The 20,320-nt window shown below is 39.4% G+C and overlaps 1 protein-coding gene across 3 annotated transcripts in view; it reads left to right on the top strand.

Moving 5' to 3' along the window:
- LOC308384039 (5-hydroxytryptamine receptor 4) overlaps positions 1 to 20,320 on the top strand; it is a 61,407-nt gene that overhangs the window by 4,304 nt on the left and 36,783 nt on the right. For all 3 annotated transcript variants that reach the window (XM_080862344.1, XM_080862346.1, XM_080862345.1), the window contains exons 2-5: positions 13,540 to 13,621; positions 17,166 to 17,342; positions 18,023 to 18,223; positions 19,324 to 19,477. In XM_080862344.1, coding sequence (XP_080718470.1) covers positions 13,599 to 13,621; positions 17,166 to 17,342; positions 18,023 to 18,223; positions 19,324 to 19,477 — 555 coding nt within the window. In that variant the 5' untranslated portion in view covers positions 13,540 to 13,598. The remainder of the gene's footprint in view (positions 1 to 13,539; positions 13,622 to 17,165; positions 17,343 to 18,022; positions 18,224 to 19,323; positions 19,478 to 20,320) is intronic.

Below are 20,320 nucleotides of genomic sequence, written 5' to 3' on the forward strand. Positions count from 1 at the left end.
GTCTGAACTTGGGGTAAATTTGCCGGACATCCACTTCTGGGAAGACTGCGCATTGTTTTAACACACACCTGAATGCTCCAGACTAGCAACCTCCCAAAGTTTTTGTTTTGATAGAGGTGCTCACATTTGCCGATAATCAGTTAATCAAGTGGATTTGATGATCAGTACCATGCTGCTTTCCACCCTCTTAATTCTTATGGAAGCAGTTATTGTATATGTACTTTCTCACAGGACTACATAAAGTCCTGTGAGGAACTTTCTTTTTCATCTGGGTGTACATTGTTTGCACACAGGATGCATCAGCCATTGTTTAATTCCACTCTCTCTTAATAAATGAACTTGACGTGGCTTCAAAAATAAGGACCACTAGAGCGTCATTGTCTGTTTTTAAGACTAAATACCCCCAATCCTGTATCCTTTGGTAGCATCTGGTATAGGAACATAAAGTAAATTTTAGAAATCAAAGCATTAATTTTAATTTACTATTATTAGACAACATATGTTACCAAAATTATAAATCATGGTAAAAAAAAATTCTAATTTTTTTTATATTAGAAGAAAACTCACACTCCTAAGGGAGGTGCAAATCCAGTGCTGGACAGCAGCCAGCAGACTGAAAGCTTTGACCAGATTACAGGTATGGGTGTCTTAAGGTGAATCGGGCAGATGAAACAGGATAGTGTTTAGAGACAGTGAGTGAACTAGAGTGACCTTCCAGCAGTCAAACAAGATTTTAATATTTTAAGGTCCCAGAAATAGTTAGTTTCCTGGCTCTCCCATCACCTGCTCTACTGTCCTTATTAGCCACTCTCTACAGACATGTAGGAAAAAGCCACCGCCTTCAGGCTAAATTTAGGCCATCTGTACAAATGCCAACTCATTAGCCTGATTCCCAGCATGGACCAGGACTCATTCATTATCAGTGTTACCTCACCCATATCCGTCTTTTGCATCTCAGTTTATTGACAAAGATAGCTTATCGTAATATGTGCTATAGTAAACAGACTACTGTCAACACAGATATACTGTAAGTTCTTTGTTTTGGTGTCCTGCTAATAAAAACTGGAAATGCTTTTACATTTTTACAGCCAGTAAACATAAGTCATTTGATTTTGCTTATTGTTGTCTGTTTTGAAAAACAGCTTCCACTGGCTACGCTTGAACTAACATCAGCATAGTAAGTAGCATAGTAATACTGGTCTCTCCGTATTACTTAACATGTTATATATGGTGATAAATCAATAAATAATGGTGACTTATTAGACATGCGTGTGAATGACACTGCTGACAGCTGATTAGTGTTCTGAAGATTGCCTGAAAGTACCCTGCACTAAGTAAACGACTGAGCTACATCCCTGGTCACTGATGTTCGCTTGTCATGCTCTAGTGACAACCGAACATGGTCATCATTTCCAAATTTGACTGTTATCAGATACTAATCTAGGTGAGGGAGCTTCTAAAGCAGATAATAATCTGCTGTGCAGAAGTGAAACCTGAGCGTGAGCCTCGTGTTTGGTGCAACAGGAATTAAATGTCAAATTTGTGATTAAAATGCCCAGTAAAAGAATCCTGTGACTACAAAAAAGGGTAGAGTTTCATTACTGGAAAAATGTATTTTTTTATTTTAAGATAAGAGATAAGATAAACCTTTATTAGTCCCACCCGTGCTAAATTTTTTGGTCACGGCACAAAGTTAAGAGCAGTGAAAATTAAGAAAAAAAGAAAAAAACAATAGAATAGAATAAGATAAGATAAGATAAGATAAGATAGAATAACATACTATACAAAATAGAATAAAATATTATATACAATAGATACAAATAGAATAAAATACTTTGTTATATTGGGAAAATTGCACTTGGTACTATTGCACATCAGGGAGACAGGGCAAAAGTGTGTGTGTCTGTGTGTGTGTTTCCAAGAAAAATTGAATGAGACTTTTTATTCTGTAGAGAGATGCAAAGTTACTCGGAAACAGCTTGTCACATGCTTCTATTCTTGGTGATATATACAGTTGATGGTATCGGTTTTTTAGTTAAATATTATCGCAGTAAAATTTCGTGAAAGAAGAACTTCAAATGGACCATCAGATAGGAGTTCAGCTTCAATAAATGGACCTTTGTTAAAAAGGAGGCCATGCAAAGCAAAGTGAAACATTAAACATCCTTGAATTAATGTCATTCAGCATGACTTTTAAATAGTTGTTTCCTTTATCACTTCTAATTTTAATTTGGTCTAATTTTTTTCTTGGTATTGTTATTCCTTTTATTGCATAATAGTTTCCTTGAGTGTCTTGTAAGTGTGAAGTCGACACTAGCGCTCTGAGAAAAACTAAGGTCCAAAGTAGGTGATAGCACTTAGTTGATCTTTGATTTCCATAGCCTGCCTGCCTTTTCCACACAGCCTCTGTGCATGCATGCTTATATGCTGCACATTGTACTGTATTATTTACTCATTGTCCATTCTTCCCCTTTTCATTTCTGAGCTTGCATGCTGATTGTGACGAGCACGCTCGATTACTCGCTCACAACCCATTACCCACATAGCTTTATCCACAATACACACTCCATGTGCTTAGACTTGCAGCTTGTTCCAGTCATGCATGTAGCACACTAGTGTGTGATTTAGGGGGTCGCTGTGAGGACAGGGTTTGAATATTAGAATATTACTAGAATATCAGAATCGCATATAGATGTTAATTTGAGTGTTGTAGCTGTGCTCCACAGATGATCAAAGAGTTTTTTTTCTTTATAGTATACCTCTGAAATCAAAGAGAGGAACTATGTACTCTCAAATGAATGTAAATCAATTGAGAACTGGAAGTTGACTGAGAGCTTAGTTTTTGTGAAACATGTAATTATAGTTATCAGTGGAGTTCATCTGTTTTCAGCTGTAGTTGATATTCTAACAATTTAGCGATCCTCTTATTTTTGGCTGCTAAGTGCGATGTTAAATTTAAAAAAAAAGCAAAAAGCGAATTGTTTGTAGATGTCAGCTGGTTATAAAAATACCAGACCAACTGTCCTGTTCTGACATCAGTGCTACATCTTTAGAGCTTTTGTTAACAGAGAAAGAAGCTTGTGAGTGGAGTATGCGTTGGATTTGATTTACTGCAGTCATCTCTAAATTGCTACCTAACACTGGAGCCTAGTTTGAGATGTTTTTCCTGTTTGACTGGTGTCAGTTGCTTTAGGTGACTAATACAGCAAAAGTAATTAATCTGTTTGTGTAAAAGTGAAATATTATACAGATTTTTGTTTCTTTCTGAATTTCTGAAGAACTGGGTACTGTATACTAGTGCTGTATAGCATGGTAAGTTATAGTTTAAAAATCAGGTGGTCCATTTAGTTTATAGCTCTCTAACAAAAGGAAAATTGTGGCTCTTGAAAATCTGACAATTCAACAGTCTATTAAAAGCCAGTAGTTCTGGAGTTCTAGAGAAACAATTGTCTTGGATTTCTTTGCTGTTGTAGACTGATTGCAAGTAACTAGGGTGACCAGCTTTTGATTGCAAGGTACTTGCACACCAATCAGAGTCAAACAGCTTTTTGGACGTCGAGTATTGGAGTGGCTGTATGTAGCTCAGGAGGTAGAGCAGGTTGGTGGTTTGATCCCTTTGATCTTGGGTACGATACTGAACTCAGAGATGCTGTTGTTAGATAGAAAGCACGGGTAGGAAAAAGTGCTTGTGTGTATGTTGTATAAATCGCTTTCAGTGCTCACTTAGTTACAATAGTAAAACGCAATATAAGAACCAGTTCATTCTGAGTAGTTAATGTGATTTTCTGTGTATGTAAATGGCAACAGATTTGCGATTTTCATCTGTTTATCACAGTTAATCATTCTGTGGTCACAAACAGATTGCGTGTGATTGCCACCTTGAGCACATTCAATCACAAAGGAGCTTGCAAAGAAAAGCGTCTGGACTTCTTTAAGTTGCTTGAAGACGTTTCACCTCTCATCCGAGAAGCTTCTTCAGTTCTAAGGTCAAATGGTGGAGAGTCCCAGATATAAACCTAGTGGGAGTTTCCCCCCACAGAGGGACAAAAGGACCCCCTGATGTTCCTCTAATTGCCTGAGCCAAGGTGTGAAACTGGGTGTGGGTCCCAATCAGCCAGGGTTTCGGGTGAGCTCATTGTGAAATCTGGCCCCACCTTATCATGCGAATTTTTCTTTGCAAGCTCCTTTGACTACGATGACCTGGATGACTGAGAACCTTCACAGACATTCAATCACAAACTGATTTCAGATTGGTTCCATTTCGTTGCCATTTCACCATCTGACTGTGACAGGTCACAGACCTGATTCCTGTCTCTAAAACAACCGTTTTAACGGAAACCGGACTGCAAACTCATTGCACACCGATGCAATAATTTCGTTCTGCTGCGGTCCCCATTCACTGTTTTGCATAGCGTGACTATAGCGTTAGATGACAGGATTTATGAAGATCCGCTTGTAGTCACTGAAGCTGCCACAAGCTTTTCACAATGATTGTGTATAAAGTATGTGTACTAGTCATAATTCAGCTGAAAATTGTCCAGTAAACCACAGACTATGCCTCCTGCCTGCTTGCATGATGATACCAGTGCAGAAGTAGTTTTGTTTTGAAACAGTTTATAGCCTGTAAAAGCTAATGTCCTCAAAGCAAATGGCACAGTGACTCATAACAAAAGAAGTGCAACGAAACAGGGAAACAAAAGCAAGTTGGTACACTGGAATTTCTTTATTGCCATCAGTTAGCCCTAAACCACAGAATCAGAATGTAGAATCAGTATGTAGATCTCTCAGTGTCTTATTTCCTCCCATCAGCCCAAAGTTAATTAGTTTCCTAAAGCTTGCCATTATTGTATGCTTTTATTTTGAAAAAAAGAAAACTAGGGTAAATCTGAGGAATTCATTTATATGGTAGTGCTAAATTGGGTCACCAGAATCAGAGTTACCAGGTCCCAAAGCCACTCAATACCCAGAGTAACTGCTAATAAAACACCAAAGTACTAATTAACTAGCACAAATGGATCTACCGTGGATTTGCACCATTCATCCAAAAATATATTCACTTTTCATCTGTCATTTTTTGTCATTTTTTGTGTAAAATGCCTGTTATCCTGACTGGGTGTGAATTTATCCAGTTTACATTTCATTTCCAATTATTATGACACACACAAGTAGTATTGAGAGGGGGGAGCTGGGTGGCTCGGAGGATTACAGCACAGTGTGTGAGTGTGTGTGTAGGTGGCTGGCATGTTGGCGTTTATACTGTAAGCGCTGTTCTAGAATCACTTTGGTTGGATTTGGATACAGGCAAATGACTTAATTGGGAAAGATGAAACAAAATGATCTTTTTATAGATTTATGGATGTGTAATATGGAACTGAATTAATATAATGAATGCCAGAGCTGATATTTTCTTGCTATCGTTAGTATTAACTTGCACTCCACAGCTTCAGGTGGTGAGAAAAGCCTCCCCAGCAGCAGTTTGCTTACTCAGACCTTACTCTCAAACAATTAAAACTGCAGGATGAAGGACTGAAGATCATGATACGTGTCCTCGGCAATGGAGCGAGAGGCTGCTCCTCCACATGCAAGCAAGCAAACAAATGTGCATATGGGCACACACAAACGACTCAACAAGCTCACAATCAGAGGTGTGAGAATATGTGAGAAGTATTTAGGTCCCACCTGACAAGAGACAAGTGAGAATTAAGGAGGAATTAATTAGTTGCCTTTACTTCTTTATAAGCAGTACAATGGTCTCCACACACTGCTGTTGCTGTTTAGCAGAAAAAGAACATTTGCATCTTTCATATGTTTGACAAATAATAGCATTAGCTCACATTTGTCAGAACAAATTATTTGAATTTTATTACACATGCTGGGAAACCTTCACTTTTACAGAGTTTGTAAGTGTAGCATGAAGTAAATTTTACAGCTTACAGTGACAAAAGTGATTGCTTGATAAAGAAGACTATAGTTGTACATTGATTGTTCTAGATTGTCTTTACCTTACTGTCTTCCCATTGATATAGAGTTAGAGTTAGTTAACAAGCACATTTCCAAAAGTCTAATGAACCGCTAATTGTTTGTTGCATTTCTTATCTGTGCAGTCCCGTATTCTGGCCTTTGAAGAGGTGTTTTAGTATTTACACACATTTAATAGTGACTGTCAGCGTAAATCAAGAATCACAGAAGTGATTCTGTGTCTTTTAAGGCAGTGGTCCCCAACCTTTTTTGCGCCACGGACCGGTTTATGCCCGACAATATTGTCACGGACCGGCCTTTAAGGTGTCGCGGATAAATACAACAAAATAAAACTAGTACCGGCACCGAAAAAAAGAAAATTTATTCATAACACACATGAAAAGACCCAGGAAAACCGAGTAAACGATAAAAACGATAACAAAATAACACTGAAAACCGATAAAAACCCTGAAAACTATACATTTCACACCTGAGCCTCAACTCTCGCGGCCTGGTACCAAACGACTCACGGACCGGTACCGGTCCGAGGCCCGGGGGTTGGGGACCGCTGTTTTAAGGGATATCTTTGACTGGGGCACAAACCTGGTGGAAATTAATATCCACATATTCATTTTTTTTTTCACTTTGTGCAGCCCAGCAGATCAGGAAGATGCCCAGATGGCGAGTGAGCATCTTCTAAATGCAGCTCAGTTCAGATGAGTCTGTCAGTTCTCCTGCATCATCTGACTGCCTGTTTGTTTTTGTTTGTCACTCAGCCTCTGTCTGCATCTATACAGTCTACATCTATTAAGACATAAAGGTGTTTGTATCGAGAAGATACGTGGATCTGTTTGAAGTTGTGCGTGTATATGATGTGATATTTATTTATCTTCATTTTCTACTGTATAGCTGTGCTATGATGTTGTAGGCCACACAGTGCTTGCATCTCAAAACCACCTGTGGGTACTGGGTTGATTTTTGAGTTAATTTTCCTTTTCTCTCACATTATTTTTTTTTTTCCGATTATTTCTTCTTCCATTTCAGCACAAATCTGTCTGTCTCAATCCTTCACTTTGAACTATCCAACAGAGTTTTGTCTGTTGATAACTACCTATATATTATCTAGTACACTACGGCACATAGTAGGCCTATTTCCACAGAACAGTTTGGTACTGTTACTACAACAAGTCTGGTCTACCAGTCCCTGGCTCGTCTAATGCACATGTTTAAGATAGGCTCTGAATTGTGCATCCATTACTGTCAGAGTGTAGACAGATAAAGCAAGTTCATGGAACAAAGTGTGAGTGTCAGAATAGTTGAACGTGGGCTGTAATATAAAAGTGCTTTGAGTGCTCTCATAAACAGCCCACTTCACTTCGAGTCCGAGTGACGCAAATTTTGTCTGCGCAGACATCTGTGGACCCTCCAACTTTTTTGTTTCTGTGTGGACTTTTCAGCTTGAGCACTACACTACAAAATACCGACTCATCGTACGCTCTCAACATGATGCTCTGAGTTCCGACACATGTAGCACTGTGCATCTCAGAAGTGGCTTTTCTCCCTTAAAAATAAAAAAAGTGTTTTGTTTTGGGGGTTTTTAAACAGAAGCTACATCGAGTTTCACAAAGCAATTGGGGGTGCCAGGAAGTTAAAAGCAGGAACAGCATACAGACAGTATAAAAGATGAGTGCCAGTCATTGGTTTTAAACTGTCGATTTTGGCTATAATTACCTTGTTTGGATGAAACGGTGGAGTGCTAATTTGTCAGCTAATGCTAGCTGGTTTGGTTAGCAAGCTGCACTCATAAATTGCCTAGGGGAACACACAACGCTCATACTGGCTAATTAGTGCTACTAAATGGACTAATAAAATGATAGCATTTTATATAGATAATCCATTAAAAATGCTGATGAAAACTCACTCTAATCAGAGTTTTTATCAGGGGTAAATTACCCATAAAGGTCAAAACTATATATTTCTTACTGCGCTGTAAATATGCCTTTTAGTGCTGTAAATTTAGACATTTTAACATAAGTCAGCTGACTGCCTTTTGGAGCCGGCTTCAAGCGGCACCCCAAGGAACAGTAGCTTTTTGTTTCTGCTTCCACCTTTTTCAACTCTGGAGTTTGCTCTGTGGAACTGCATAAAGAAGCTTTCTTTATTTTTTTTTAAAAAAAAGATCACATGTAGATCTAAACACTCTGCAGCTAAAACGCTCCTGGTGTATTTTGAAACCATGTGCAGGATAAAAAAATTGTATTGACATTCAAAAACATCCATTTATTCTGCTCTTATCGTTACTTGTCTATCTATTTAGGAGGATGTCCAGCAGATCCACATAACATTGCTCTTGTAAATCACAAACAGCTGCACTAAGTCAAGTCAGTTGCCCAGTTACTCCAGAACAAATGGAAAAATGAGAATGAGAAATGCTCTTTCTTTTGTGCACCATCTAGCCATCCATCTTCTACTACTTATCTAAGTCTGGGGCACAATTTAAGGTGTTCCCAAGTCAGCCAAGAGGTGTAATCCCTCCAGTGTGTCCTCGGTTTGCCTCAGGAAGTCCTCCTGGTTTGACATGCCTGGAACACCTGATCTAGAAGGTGCCCAGTAGGCATCCTGGTCAGATGCCCGAACCAGAGTAAACCAACGGGTCTACTCTATATTTCTATATTCTGTCTTTCTCTAACACATCCTCACTCTTCTTCCTTTTCCACTGATAAGTTGTTGGGGGTCATCAAATGTTGACCCTTGCAGCTCCTTCGTGTCCATGAATTGAACATATTTTAAAATGCTCAGTCTCCTGGCTTCACCTGTGTTGACCACAAAGAATCACGTGCATTACATTTCCTCAAATGTAGGAATGACACATTTTTTGTTATTGAGCCAAAGCAACTGAGATAAAGAGACATGGCGCACTGGTTTCCTGCCTTATTCCTTTTATTTAGGCTCAGAGCCTATGATGGTAGTGACGGTGATATTAACATTAAATAAATGTTAACATTGTCAACTGTTGAGTATGCTGCAGATAAAAAGGAGACATAAAAGCAATCTAGTGCCTTCGTGCTCTCTGCTTTCCAGAGTTCATCCTGTTCTGTTTGGCTGTCAGTCAGATGTGAAATGGACACGGTGAGCTGTGAAAACACACCCCCCTGGACTCACATCATACAAGAAAATTGCAGTCAGAAATATGGCTCATCTCTCCTCTCCCTTTCCTCCCTTTGTAGGAAATTCCAGATTAAGCAACTATTTTTCTCATTTCCGACATGTGAGTAACTGAGTGAGCAACGACTAGCAGGGTGGGTTGTGTTTGTTTTGTTGTTGTGGCGTTGATAGCGTATGAGTGTGTTTGTGGCTGAAAGAGGAAAAAATGCTGATTAGTTTGCTGTGAACACCATTTAAGATGCAAACAATAATCAGTAAATTTCAGCTGACTATTGAACACGGGCTGAATGTAAAGCTGAACACCATCCAATCTGTGCACCATTGTTTAGCTGAATTATTCCTTCAGGAACGTCACATTCACCTATTTTTACTGTGTTTGTAATCAGTGGTTTTGTGTTGTAATTGCTACAGATTACGGACAATCGGCTTAGCTAGAACGTGCTCAGATGTCTAATGAGCCGGGGGCCAGCTAAAGGTGTTAGTATACTTGTTTGAGCCTGTTGAATTGGCCAGGTGTGTGATTGTGAGCAAAGAAGCAGGGTTATAGGTATTTTCTCTTGAAAAGCTACGCTTTACAGGGCCTCTAAAGTTGACTTTTATTTCATTATTTATGCTTTATGGCCTGAAATGCCGCAGTTTTGATTTACACTGGCCATTTTGTTAGGTACAGCTGTTCAACTGCTCATATCTAACCAGCCAACCACATTGCAGCACCATGACCCAAACTCAAAAATACAATTTGTTGCAATCAAGGTATGCAGAAAAACGTCTCTGAACCCACAACACATCAGTTGTGAAGCAAATTGCCCAAAGCAGCAGAAGAGCACACTGGGTGCCGCTCTTGTAAGCTAAGAACGGGAAACTGAGGCTAAAATTAACGCAGGCACGCCAAAATGGACAAACAGAAGATTGAAAAAAAAAGGCTTCCTGTTTTGACAAGTCTCAATTTCTGCTGACACCCTCAGATGGTAGCGTCAAGCACCATGAAAGCATGAATCCATCCTGCCTTGTATCAATGGTTCAGGCTGCCGGTGAAGCTATGATGTGGGGGATATTTAGTGGGCACACTTTCAGCTGATTAAAATGAATAAGCGTAGCTGTAGTTGTTGACCATGTCTATCTCTTTATGAGCCCCCAGAAGATTTACCTATCTTCTGATGTCAGAAATCTCAACTAATCTCAAACTGGTTTATTGAACATGTCCAGATGGGCTTTACAGTTACAAGATCTCACTGCAATAGAGCACCTTTGGGATGTGATGGAGGGGAGGTGCATTCTATGCATGATAGAGACAGTCTGCAGCAACTGTGTGATGCTGTCATGTTAATATGGACCAAAAGATCTGAGGAATGTTTCCAGCGCCTGTGTCATGAAGAATTAAGGCAATGTTGAAGGCAACAGGGGGTCCAACCCCATACTAGCAAGGTACTTCAAATCAATGCCTGTATTTTTTTTTTAATAAAGACACAGTGATCGTGGAACCGTGGATTTAAAAAAATGCCTGTGAATACTGCCCAATATGGTGAACAACCCATTCAGGAACATTATGTTTTTAATAATCTATCCTCACGAGTCCCTTATGTGTTTGAAAAAAACCCTAAAACTTCTCGGCTCTTGTAAGTACAAATGGTATGCACTGTATGCTCTTAAGCAGGATGCAGCGGAGGTGGTGTACTCTACCTGGGTCATGTTATTTCTCTAATTGCTTTAAGGAAGTGGAGCATTTGATAAAAGACAGATTGAACTTTCTCTGTTTTGTTTCAGCCCACTTGTTCAGCGCCACTATATTTTTCATGTCTAGTAAATGTTATGTACAAGTACATACGTAAGTCTGGACAGGTCAGAGCGAGAAAAGCATTGCTTACTTTTTAAGCCAGGATTAAGACTCATTATGAATCAGAGGAAATAAATTAATATTAATTTTAAAATCTACACTATGTGTCTTATTATAGTCAACACAGGAACAGACACGAGTTCAAATTCAACTTAAAGCTGGATAATACACAGATATCGCATGCAGTAAACTGTAATCTGTCCACAGGAAGTAAGTACTGTTGACAGGAGCGTTGGCTTTCACAGTCTGTCAGGTAATGATACTGACCCTCAAGTGCAATGAGCTTGGACAGGGATCATAAAACGGCAGAAAAGCACATGTTGAAATAGGTGCTTAAAGCTGATAAGGCATCGGCAACAGGTTGTTCCTCATGAACAGATGCTTAATGTCACATGTGAGAGCATATTCTCCAAGTATTTTTAGAGGTTTTTTTTGTCATTTCCAGTCAAATAGTATGCAAACACTATACAAACAAATAGTATGTACTTTTGTCCTGAGTTGGTGTAATATATTTATGAATCCTAACCTTAACATCAGCTGATAAGTCTGCCTCTTTGGTTTGACATGAAAAAGATTTCAATGGGAATCCAGTCACAAGAAAAAAATGTCTAATGTATCACATTTAGCTGTAGCTATGCTCCATGGTGTATTAGTTTTAAGTAACAGCTGTGAGACTCAGAGATTCCTCCTCTTTCTTTACTATATTTTTAACCCAGGGCTTGTGACTCTGGTATCCTAGCCAAACGTAAAATGGAACTCTAACATGCGCTTCATGTTGCAGAAGCATCATTTCCTAAACTTAACCAAGCAGTTCTGAATAGTAACACAAAACAGTGACTGAAAACAAAAAGAAATGTGACAGAGAAAGAAACTAAAATCTAAAATAATGATACAGCACTGGATACAGACCCCAGACCTTGTAGAACTTGTTAGTTTTTTTTTTAAGGCAAATCACAATTTTCTTTGATGTAAAAGTGGTATATTTCTCACCAGCAGTAGGGAGTTGATACTGAGTTTTGTTGGGATTGCAGACACTGAGCCCAAAAATAAATTGGCCATCCCCAGAATTTTTCCATGGCCATAAAGTTGATATTTGTTGTCCAGAATGCATGTAGCCATCCATGCATCCATCCATCCATGCATCTATCCATGCATCTATCCATGCATCCATGCATGCATCCATCTATCCATGCATCCATCCATCTATGCATCTATCCATCCATCCATCCATCCATCCATCTATCCATGCATCCATGCATCTATCCATGCATCTATCCATGCATCCATGCATGCATCCATCTATCCATGCATCCATCCATCTATGCATCTATCCATCCATCCATCCATCCATCCATCCATCCATCTATCCATGCATCCATGCATGCATCCATCTATCCATGCATCCATGCATGCATGCATGCATCCATCCATCTATCCATGCATCTATCCATCCTCTTCACCTTATCTGGGGTTCAGGGTTGTGGTTGTGCGCGAGTCTATCCCATCCCATATCTGTCATACACACTGGAGAGTTTGCCAATCTATCACAGATGCAGTAACATGAAAGATATAACTATGACTACACTGATTTTTTTTCTGAAATCATTCTCTCATTCAGTCCTTCTTACTTCTTCTTTAGAGAGTTCAGGGTGTGTTAAAAGCACAATTCATTTAGCCTTTTATCAAAGTGTTTAAAGTGAACAGACGTTTTTTTCCCAAAATGAATACTTTTATGGCTGTTTATGCACTCTTTTCTCTCGTCCATCTGTTATTTCTCTTCCAGTGCCAAGCATGATTGTATACAGTGCTCGGATAGGGATAGTGCGGCCCTCATGGTACACTGCAGATTTACTACTTATTTGCACTACTACTGCTACAGAACTTTGGGTTGCATTAAGTGCGCTATATAAGGAAAAGGAGTAAGAACCATACATATGCAAAACACGAGAAAATGGCAAACTCACTATCTAATAGCAAGTGAAGAGCAATTTCTGACTCAGATGTTCAAAAAACATCCAAGATTCATGCTCGATAACTCTAAACCTTGATAATTCTTTGACTTTTAAAGTGGTCTCACTAGGATTGCTTTCTTCATTGGCATAATTAAGAGCAGCAAACGTAAACAGCATTTCTTTCAACGGGAGAAACAAAGGTTTTGATCTTTACCAGTCCCGGCAGTCCATCAGTAGATGGAATCCGACTTTTGACATTCATGAAAAGGAAGTAAGAAAGGAGAATTTCCCCTTGTGGTACTCACTCATGTATGATATTATTATTTCATTACCAAGATAAACTAACATGCTGATTTAATCTGGCAGCAACAGCTGCTGCCTGCCCGCTGCAGACTGTTTGCCCTATAAATATCGCACGTTTTCAAGCTGTGATCTAATTACTTATTTGAGGTACAAGTACCACATTTTTGGCTCCTTAATGGGTGCCACAAGATGGACAAACAAGAATGTGAAATCCAGTCAGTTCAGATTCAAGAAGGTCAACTACTATTTTCAGAAAAATGCAGACTTACTTTAGGAGCCAGTAACATTACATCATGGTTGTGTGTGTGTGTGTGTGTGTTTCAACAGGGCTGTAGCATGGGGTGATGAGGACTCTCCTTTGCTAATCTCAATGCAGATGACTAGTGATGGCCACAGCATCACCTCAACAGTAAGTCATAACAATCATAAGCCAAGTATGTTAAGTCCCTGCTAACTTTAGCATGAATTTCACAGTTTGGGGCTTTTTGTGGTTTATTTCAATTGTTCTTTTTCCAGGATAGAATTACTGAATAGCATGCGACTTTAATTACTTTAAAGAACAAGAATTGAATGCACAAGTTTGAATATGTTTTGGATTTTTCTCTAATCCGAAGAGGATCAAAAGTATACACAGAGGTTCAAATATATACATACACCTCCACTAATATTTAGTTAAATGTTCCTTAGCAAGCTGCACCGCAACTAGATGCTTCAATATCCACTGGTCAGATGATTGAGCATTATTTCTGGCAGAATTAATAGAGTTCATTTAAATTGGTTTTTATGGCATGGACCTGAGTTTTTAGCACTAATTTTCAGTAGGGTTGAGGTTAGGGCTTTGGGAAAGCTGTTCCAGAAGCTTAATGTTAGCCTCCTTTATGTATTCCCAAGCCAGTGTTGTTGTGGTGAAGTCTAGAGTTTGAAGGTAGTCTTTCCTTTTCATTACTGCATCCACTTTGTGTACCAGTACAACTGGTAGTAAAACATCTCCAGAGCATGATGCTACCACCACCATGCTTGATAGTTGGCACAGTGTTTTTACCTTTACGTCTCCAAACCTGTGGCCAAAAAGCTCAGTTGTTTTCTAGTCTGACCATAAAGCTTTTCCCAAGAATGCATTTCGAACTTGAAGGTGTTCATTTTGGAGCAGGGGCTTCTTTCTTGGTTGGCACTCTCTCAGTCCATTAGTGAAGTAGTACCTGTGTTGATCCTGAACATCCTAACCAATTTCCTTTCATTTGAGGGGGGCAGTTTGGGTCTTCTTCCAGACCGTGTTTAAAGATGGCTCCAAGAGACCTTCCTAACTTGTGTAAACCTACAATTCTTCTTCTTAGATCTTCACTGACTTTTCCATTGTCAAACAAACACTTTTTCTGCTGCCAAAAAGAAACTACCAGTTGTTGCACTAATGAGCAGTGTTGGGACTAACGCGTTATTAAGTAACGCGTTACAGTAACTACGTTATTATTGTGGTAACGAGCACGGTAACTAGTTATTATGCCAAAACCGGGAACGCGTTACTCGTTACTGGGATTTAGATAGGCTCGTTATTCGTTACTTCGTGTGGTGGCTATCGCGGAGCTTCCACAGATTCAATAACATTAGCAAGTGGTGGAGGCCAGCAGGTGGATGAAGGAAAAGGGAGGCAGGAGGAGAGACCCGAAGCGGCCGCTGGTCCGAGTGTCAGGTGACCTGAACTTCAGGTAAGAAGTTATGACCTGCAGTCCATCTGGGTCAGATATGAACCAAGTTTAGTTGGAGTTTATTTTCGTTATGCTGACTTTTTCGTACTGCGTGCTAGCTAGCATGACGGGGTTTGTATACAGCTGGGTGGGTGCTATGTTACTGATGTTGAACTTTATTTTGTTCATAAGGTTAATTATTAGAGTTGCCAACCGTCTCGTAAAAAACTGAATCGTCTGGTATTCAGAGAAAATATTACGCGTTTCATATTGAGGTGAAAAGGAACAGTTTGTCCCGGACTTCAGCTACAATGAAAAAGGCACAAAGCTGGAGTTATTCTGTGTCTTTGCTGCACAGCTGCCTCTTCTTCTCTCATTCTCCCCCTCCCTCTCCTGTTTCTACTTCAATCATGAAACTGATCAGTGATCAGCTGATCGGCTTTTCTCTCTTGTTTGTTTATCGCCCACTTTGCGCCAGAAAGAGGAAACCAGCGGATGTCGCGGTAAACAACAGCAGCATGTTTAAGCTTGATCAGCTGTTGTTAGAATTTATTTAATATTAATTTCTACTATCAGCTGATGTTTGCTGGAGCCACAGCTGTAAAAGCTGCTGGTCATGATGTCGGTTTGGATATGTGGTGAGAGGGAAACATGAAGATGAAACCAGGAGATGTCCTGATGTTACTGAATCATCAGAGCTGAGCAGGTGATGGAGAAACAGGTTTACCTTTTAGGTGACATGAATGAGTTGAAGGGAAGTTATGAACTGTTTCTGAGAGACAAATAACCCCAGGATCCTTTTCTAAGTAGCTGACAGCTGGTAACTGTGCAGGGGCGGATCTAGTAAAGTGTTGCCAGGGGTCCATGTAGGGCATTAAAAGGGAAAGGGGGGCACAAGGAAATACTTTCTTATTCTCATTTAAAATGTCTCACTTTTAAAAAAAATAATTTTCTGAGTCTTGCAACAAACAATTGATAGATTGATACATATATACCATCAGAACAGTGTACATCACTGTCACAACAGCGTTTATTTTCATTCAAAGGCTTTATGATTTTTCCTATAATTTTTCCTATCCAAAATGCCCGGGACGATTTTTTTGTCCCAGTCCAGCCCTGTATGCAGCTCATCTGCAGTCTGGTGTTACCTACATCTTCCTATTCAGAAGGCAGAATTTCCGAGTTCTGAGTACAATCGAACGCACCACGACTGCAGTTTTTGTGTTGGATGTAAAAAGCAGGCTAGGATAGAATCAGGTGTGGGATTTCTCTCGTGGAAATGTGCACATTATTTTTTCCTTTCTATTGGTAGGTGGCACAGTGCACTTGTGGCAAGTAAGCAAGCTAGAAGACTGGCAATCTTGCTGGGTATCCAGTTACGGAAGCAACACATTAACAAGAGAATTCTGAGTAAAACCAAAGTTACTTTCCCTAGTAACTAGTTACTCTGAAAGTAACGAGTAACTTGAAGTAACTGAGTTACTTTTGATAGAAGTAACTAGTAATGTAACTAAGTTACTAATTTAAAGTAACTTACCCAACACTGCTAATGAGAAGTATTTAATAGGCCTTGGCTTTATGAAGTTAAAAAACAATGTAGAAACTTCACTCATTACAACATCACTTATTAAAAGATTAATTGCGAGTATGTATGTATAATTTTGACCCTGTGTGGATTCAAGAAAGTACTAAATAAATTCAAATTTGTTGAAGTCATTAAAGATGTATGCTGTACCATCTTTACACACTGGAAAAAAAACAGTGCCTCTGTGATTAATACAATTTGATTCTGGTTCTGATTATCTGAATTGTCATGACAACCATGAGTGATTATAACCTTCTGATCACACTTACAGGTGTCAGCCCAACTATAATTACACAGTGTGCTAAATGAAAGCACCCCACAGCCATTTGATTGATTTTTTTTTTTTAATTTTCTGAGGGAACATGCACAAAAAGAAACATTTATCACATTTGGGGGAAAAATGTCTCGTCCCAGCTTAAGCTGTTAGCTGATTTTCATCTGCATTGTCTTGGTAGCTACATATAATATCAGTTGACCCATAAAATTCAGATACATGTCAGAGAGACAACATACAAGTAACATAATATAAAATAATCAAATTTGCATGCAAAGATAAACTAAGATAAATCTATCCATACCCATTGTAAAACTTACATCATGCATATCCCATTCAATAACCAGACTATAGCATATGCAACTAATAACTGATTTATTGGTCGGTTACTTGTTTTATTTTTCTCTTGCAGTTTGTTGGATGATATAAAAAACTCTGAAGAACAACAGCCAGGCCAACAGGAGCAGCAGGAATTCTTGAGCTCCCTGGAGACCATCGCTCTCTCTATCTTTCTCTCGCTCATCATTATCATGACAGTTTTTGGCAACCTGTTGGTCATGGTGGCGCTCTGCAAGGACCGACACTTGCGGTGAGCACTGTTGTCTTTCTCAGCAGCAGCTGTGTTTTTTGTGACTTCAGCAGAGAAGAAGGTTTAAATCTTCTGTCTGCAAATGCTCCCTAAAATCTTTTTTGAGAACGTCCAGAAAAGCCAAAATAAAAATCTAGTAATCTTAAAAATAAATACAATAAACCTGACATAATGTAGCAAAGTTTTTTTGAGTGAGATAATGACTTTCAGAATTTCTTTTTCCGTCTTTTAAAATTAAACCAGCATTTGAAGATCTGTTTTTTCTCAAACGACATGGTTCTCATTTTGGCAGTAATATTTAAACAAACCCATCAAATGTCAGAGCACTCAAATTTCATTCAGCCTGTCATGACAAACCCCGTCAGGTAGACAGAAAGATGGGCATTAATTTGTTTTGACATTTGGTAACTTCCCCAAAAATAAATTTTTTGGATCTGTGCCTCAAAAGTTTTGAGACCTTATTAAAGACCTTTATTTAAGATAGACTTTACTGCAGGAATGGAAGTTAATACTATTTATTTATAAAACTATACTCAAAAACATGCCTGTCTTTCATATTTTTACAGAGTTGCGCCGACTAAGCCGCTTCCCTTTTTAAAGACAGAACATTTAGAGTAAATCAAACTTTTTCTGGATCTTTTTTTTTCTCCAACTTCTATATGGTTGTCTTCTTCTCCCAGAAAGAAAAAGACAAACTACTTTATTGTCTCGCTGGCGTTTGCTGACTTGCTGGTTGCTCTGGTTGTGATGCCCTTTGCTGCCATCGAACTGACTACTGGCCAGTGGCGCTATGGAGAGATTTTCTGCCTGGTGCGAACATCTCTGGACGTCCTGTTGACCACAGCATCCATCCTGCACCTCTGCTGCATTGCACTGGATAGGTTTGTGTTTGTGTAAAAAAGGCATATATTGATGGCACAATGTGTTTCCCCACTGAAAACATTTTTTTAAAATAGGGTTTGATTTAATGTTGAAGACAGTCAGTTACTTACGTTGCACACCTAACAAATGATCCGTCTGTATTTTTCTACCACTTATTTGGGTCGTAGGGGCTGCCCTCTAAGCAGGTACCCCAGACTATACTCTCTTCATCCAGAGCCTCCCACTCTTTGAGAAGAATACAAAACATTGTCAAACTGGCAGAGACCTAATCTTTCGTGTGTGTCCAGGTCGGCCCTCGGGTAGTCCTCTTGGTAGGACATGCCCATGCAGTGCTGTTTGTAGATTTCAAACAGAGAATAATCATTTCTACTATTCTCACAATCCTCTTCAGCTTATGGCTATCCTCAGACCTGCTGTTTGCAAACCAAGAAGTGATCCAGTATGTAATAATGTTTTTGATGGCCCATCTGTATGAGACTGTCAGTGCTGAAGTGAGGAGGTCCGCTGTCTTCCTTCTGCAGAGGAGGGAGAGAAGCTGCTGTGCCTTCTTGATGACAGCTGTGGTGTTGTCGCTGGAGGTCAGCCCTCCAAAACTCAATGCCCTTTACCCTCTTTACCGCAAATTCGCTGACTGTCGGTGGTGGGAGATAACTGAAGGTAGCCCTCCTAAAATCTATGAGATCTCAGCAAAGGCTTCTGATGTCCCTTAGAGAGTCACAAACAAAAATACGACTTTGACAGGCAAAGCTAGCTGTTGCCTTATATTGCCTTTACTGGTGTAAGCAGATCCTGCAGCAAGCATTGGTCATGCCACCATGTTGAACCTAGTATTTCTGTCAGAAAAAGTGAACAGAATCAGCTATGAAGAGCAGCCAAACAGTTTAATATCACAGAAAGTCAGTAAGGTTTCCTACAAAAGTAGGAAAAAGTCTGATTTATTTCACAGCAATGGCTGCTCTACCGTCATACAGGGATCAAATAAGCCAGAATAGAGTATGGGCCCAATACCCCATACCTCTGAAGCACAACCCCCCATTCATTTTTAAATCTGTATGTTAGTGTAAAGTATGTGTGTGCTAGTGTCTGTGTCTTATTTCAGGTATTATGCCATCTGCTGCCAGCCATTGGTGTATCGACACAAGATGACCCCGATGAGAGTGGCAGTCATGCTCAGTGGCTGTTGGCTCATTCCCACATTTATCTCCTTTCTACCCATCATGCAAAGCTGGAACGCCATCGGGATCGAGGATATTGTAAGTCCTCATTAGCTCAGATCAGAAACCATCACTAATGAGATCAAAACAAGTGGCTACATAGTTCTAATGCTTACATTTCTTTACTACGACCCCTGAATCAAACCAAACAGACAGTATGTTTAAACAAAGTATCACAAAGAAAAGTTCATACCGCTCTCAAATGCCTAAAGAGAGGTATGTTCTTTCTTTGAGGGCAAAAGCGGCATTAACCTCTCCAGTCTAATATTCTTTTTTTTTTTTTTTTTTTTTTTTTTTTTTGGCCTGTCCCGTTTGGCTCTTTTGCCATCAGAATTGTTGTCTAAAGGCAAAGAAAGATGCCCAACGGATTTACTTTACCAAACTGACCATCCCAGCCTTGCCGTAATGGTCCATTTGATTCACCTTTTATTGTTTATTTTATTTTCACTTACTGAATACGGGACAGACTTGACTGGGGGAAAGAAGGGGAGAAAGAAAGAGGGAAAGAGAAACAGCTGAGAAGAGGGACGGGGGAGAAGGGCAAAAGACAAAAACCAACAGAACGGGCAGAGAAAAAAAATGCATATATCAATCACCTGGATCACCTGCTGAGAAAGAAAAAAGAAAGCAAGCAGAAGAGAACAAGAGTAATAGAATAAACAACATCACAATGATATATGGGAATATGACAGTAAATACTAAATGTTAAACATTATTGTGCAGCACATAAGATCAACAGAACACAGTGTGCTTTGAGGTAGGAACCAAAAAGGGTGTAGTTTGTGGGTGTGATCACCCGTGTGTACACCTGTGAGCATGGACGCGCTTGTTTTTTGTTTTTTTAAAAGGTTCCTTCATGTAATAATCTGCTAGAGGGTGTGG

This window comes from Rhamphochromis sp. 'chilingali' (assembly GCF_963969265.1).
Source record: "Rhamphochromis sp. 'chilingali' genome assembly, chromosome: 2".
Classification (NCBI taxonomy): domain Eukaryota; kingdom Metazoa; phylum Chordata; class Actinopteri; order Cichliformes; family Cichlidae; genus Rhamphochromis; species Rhamphochromis sp. 'chilingali'.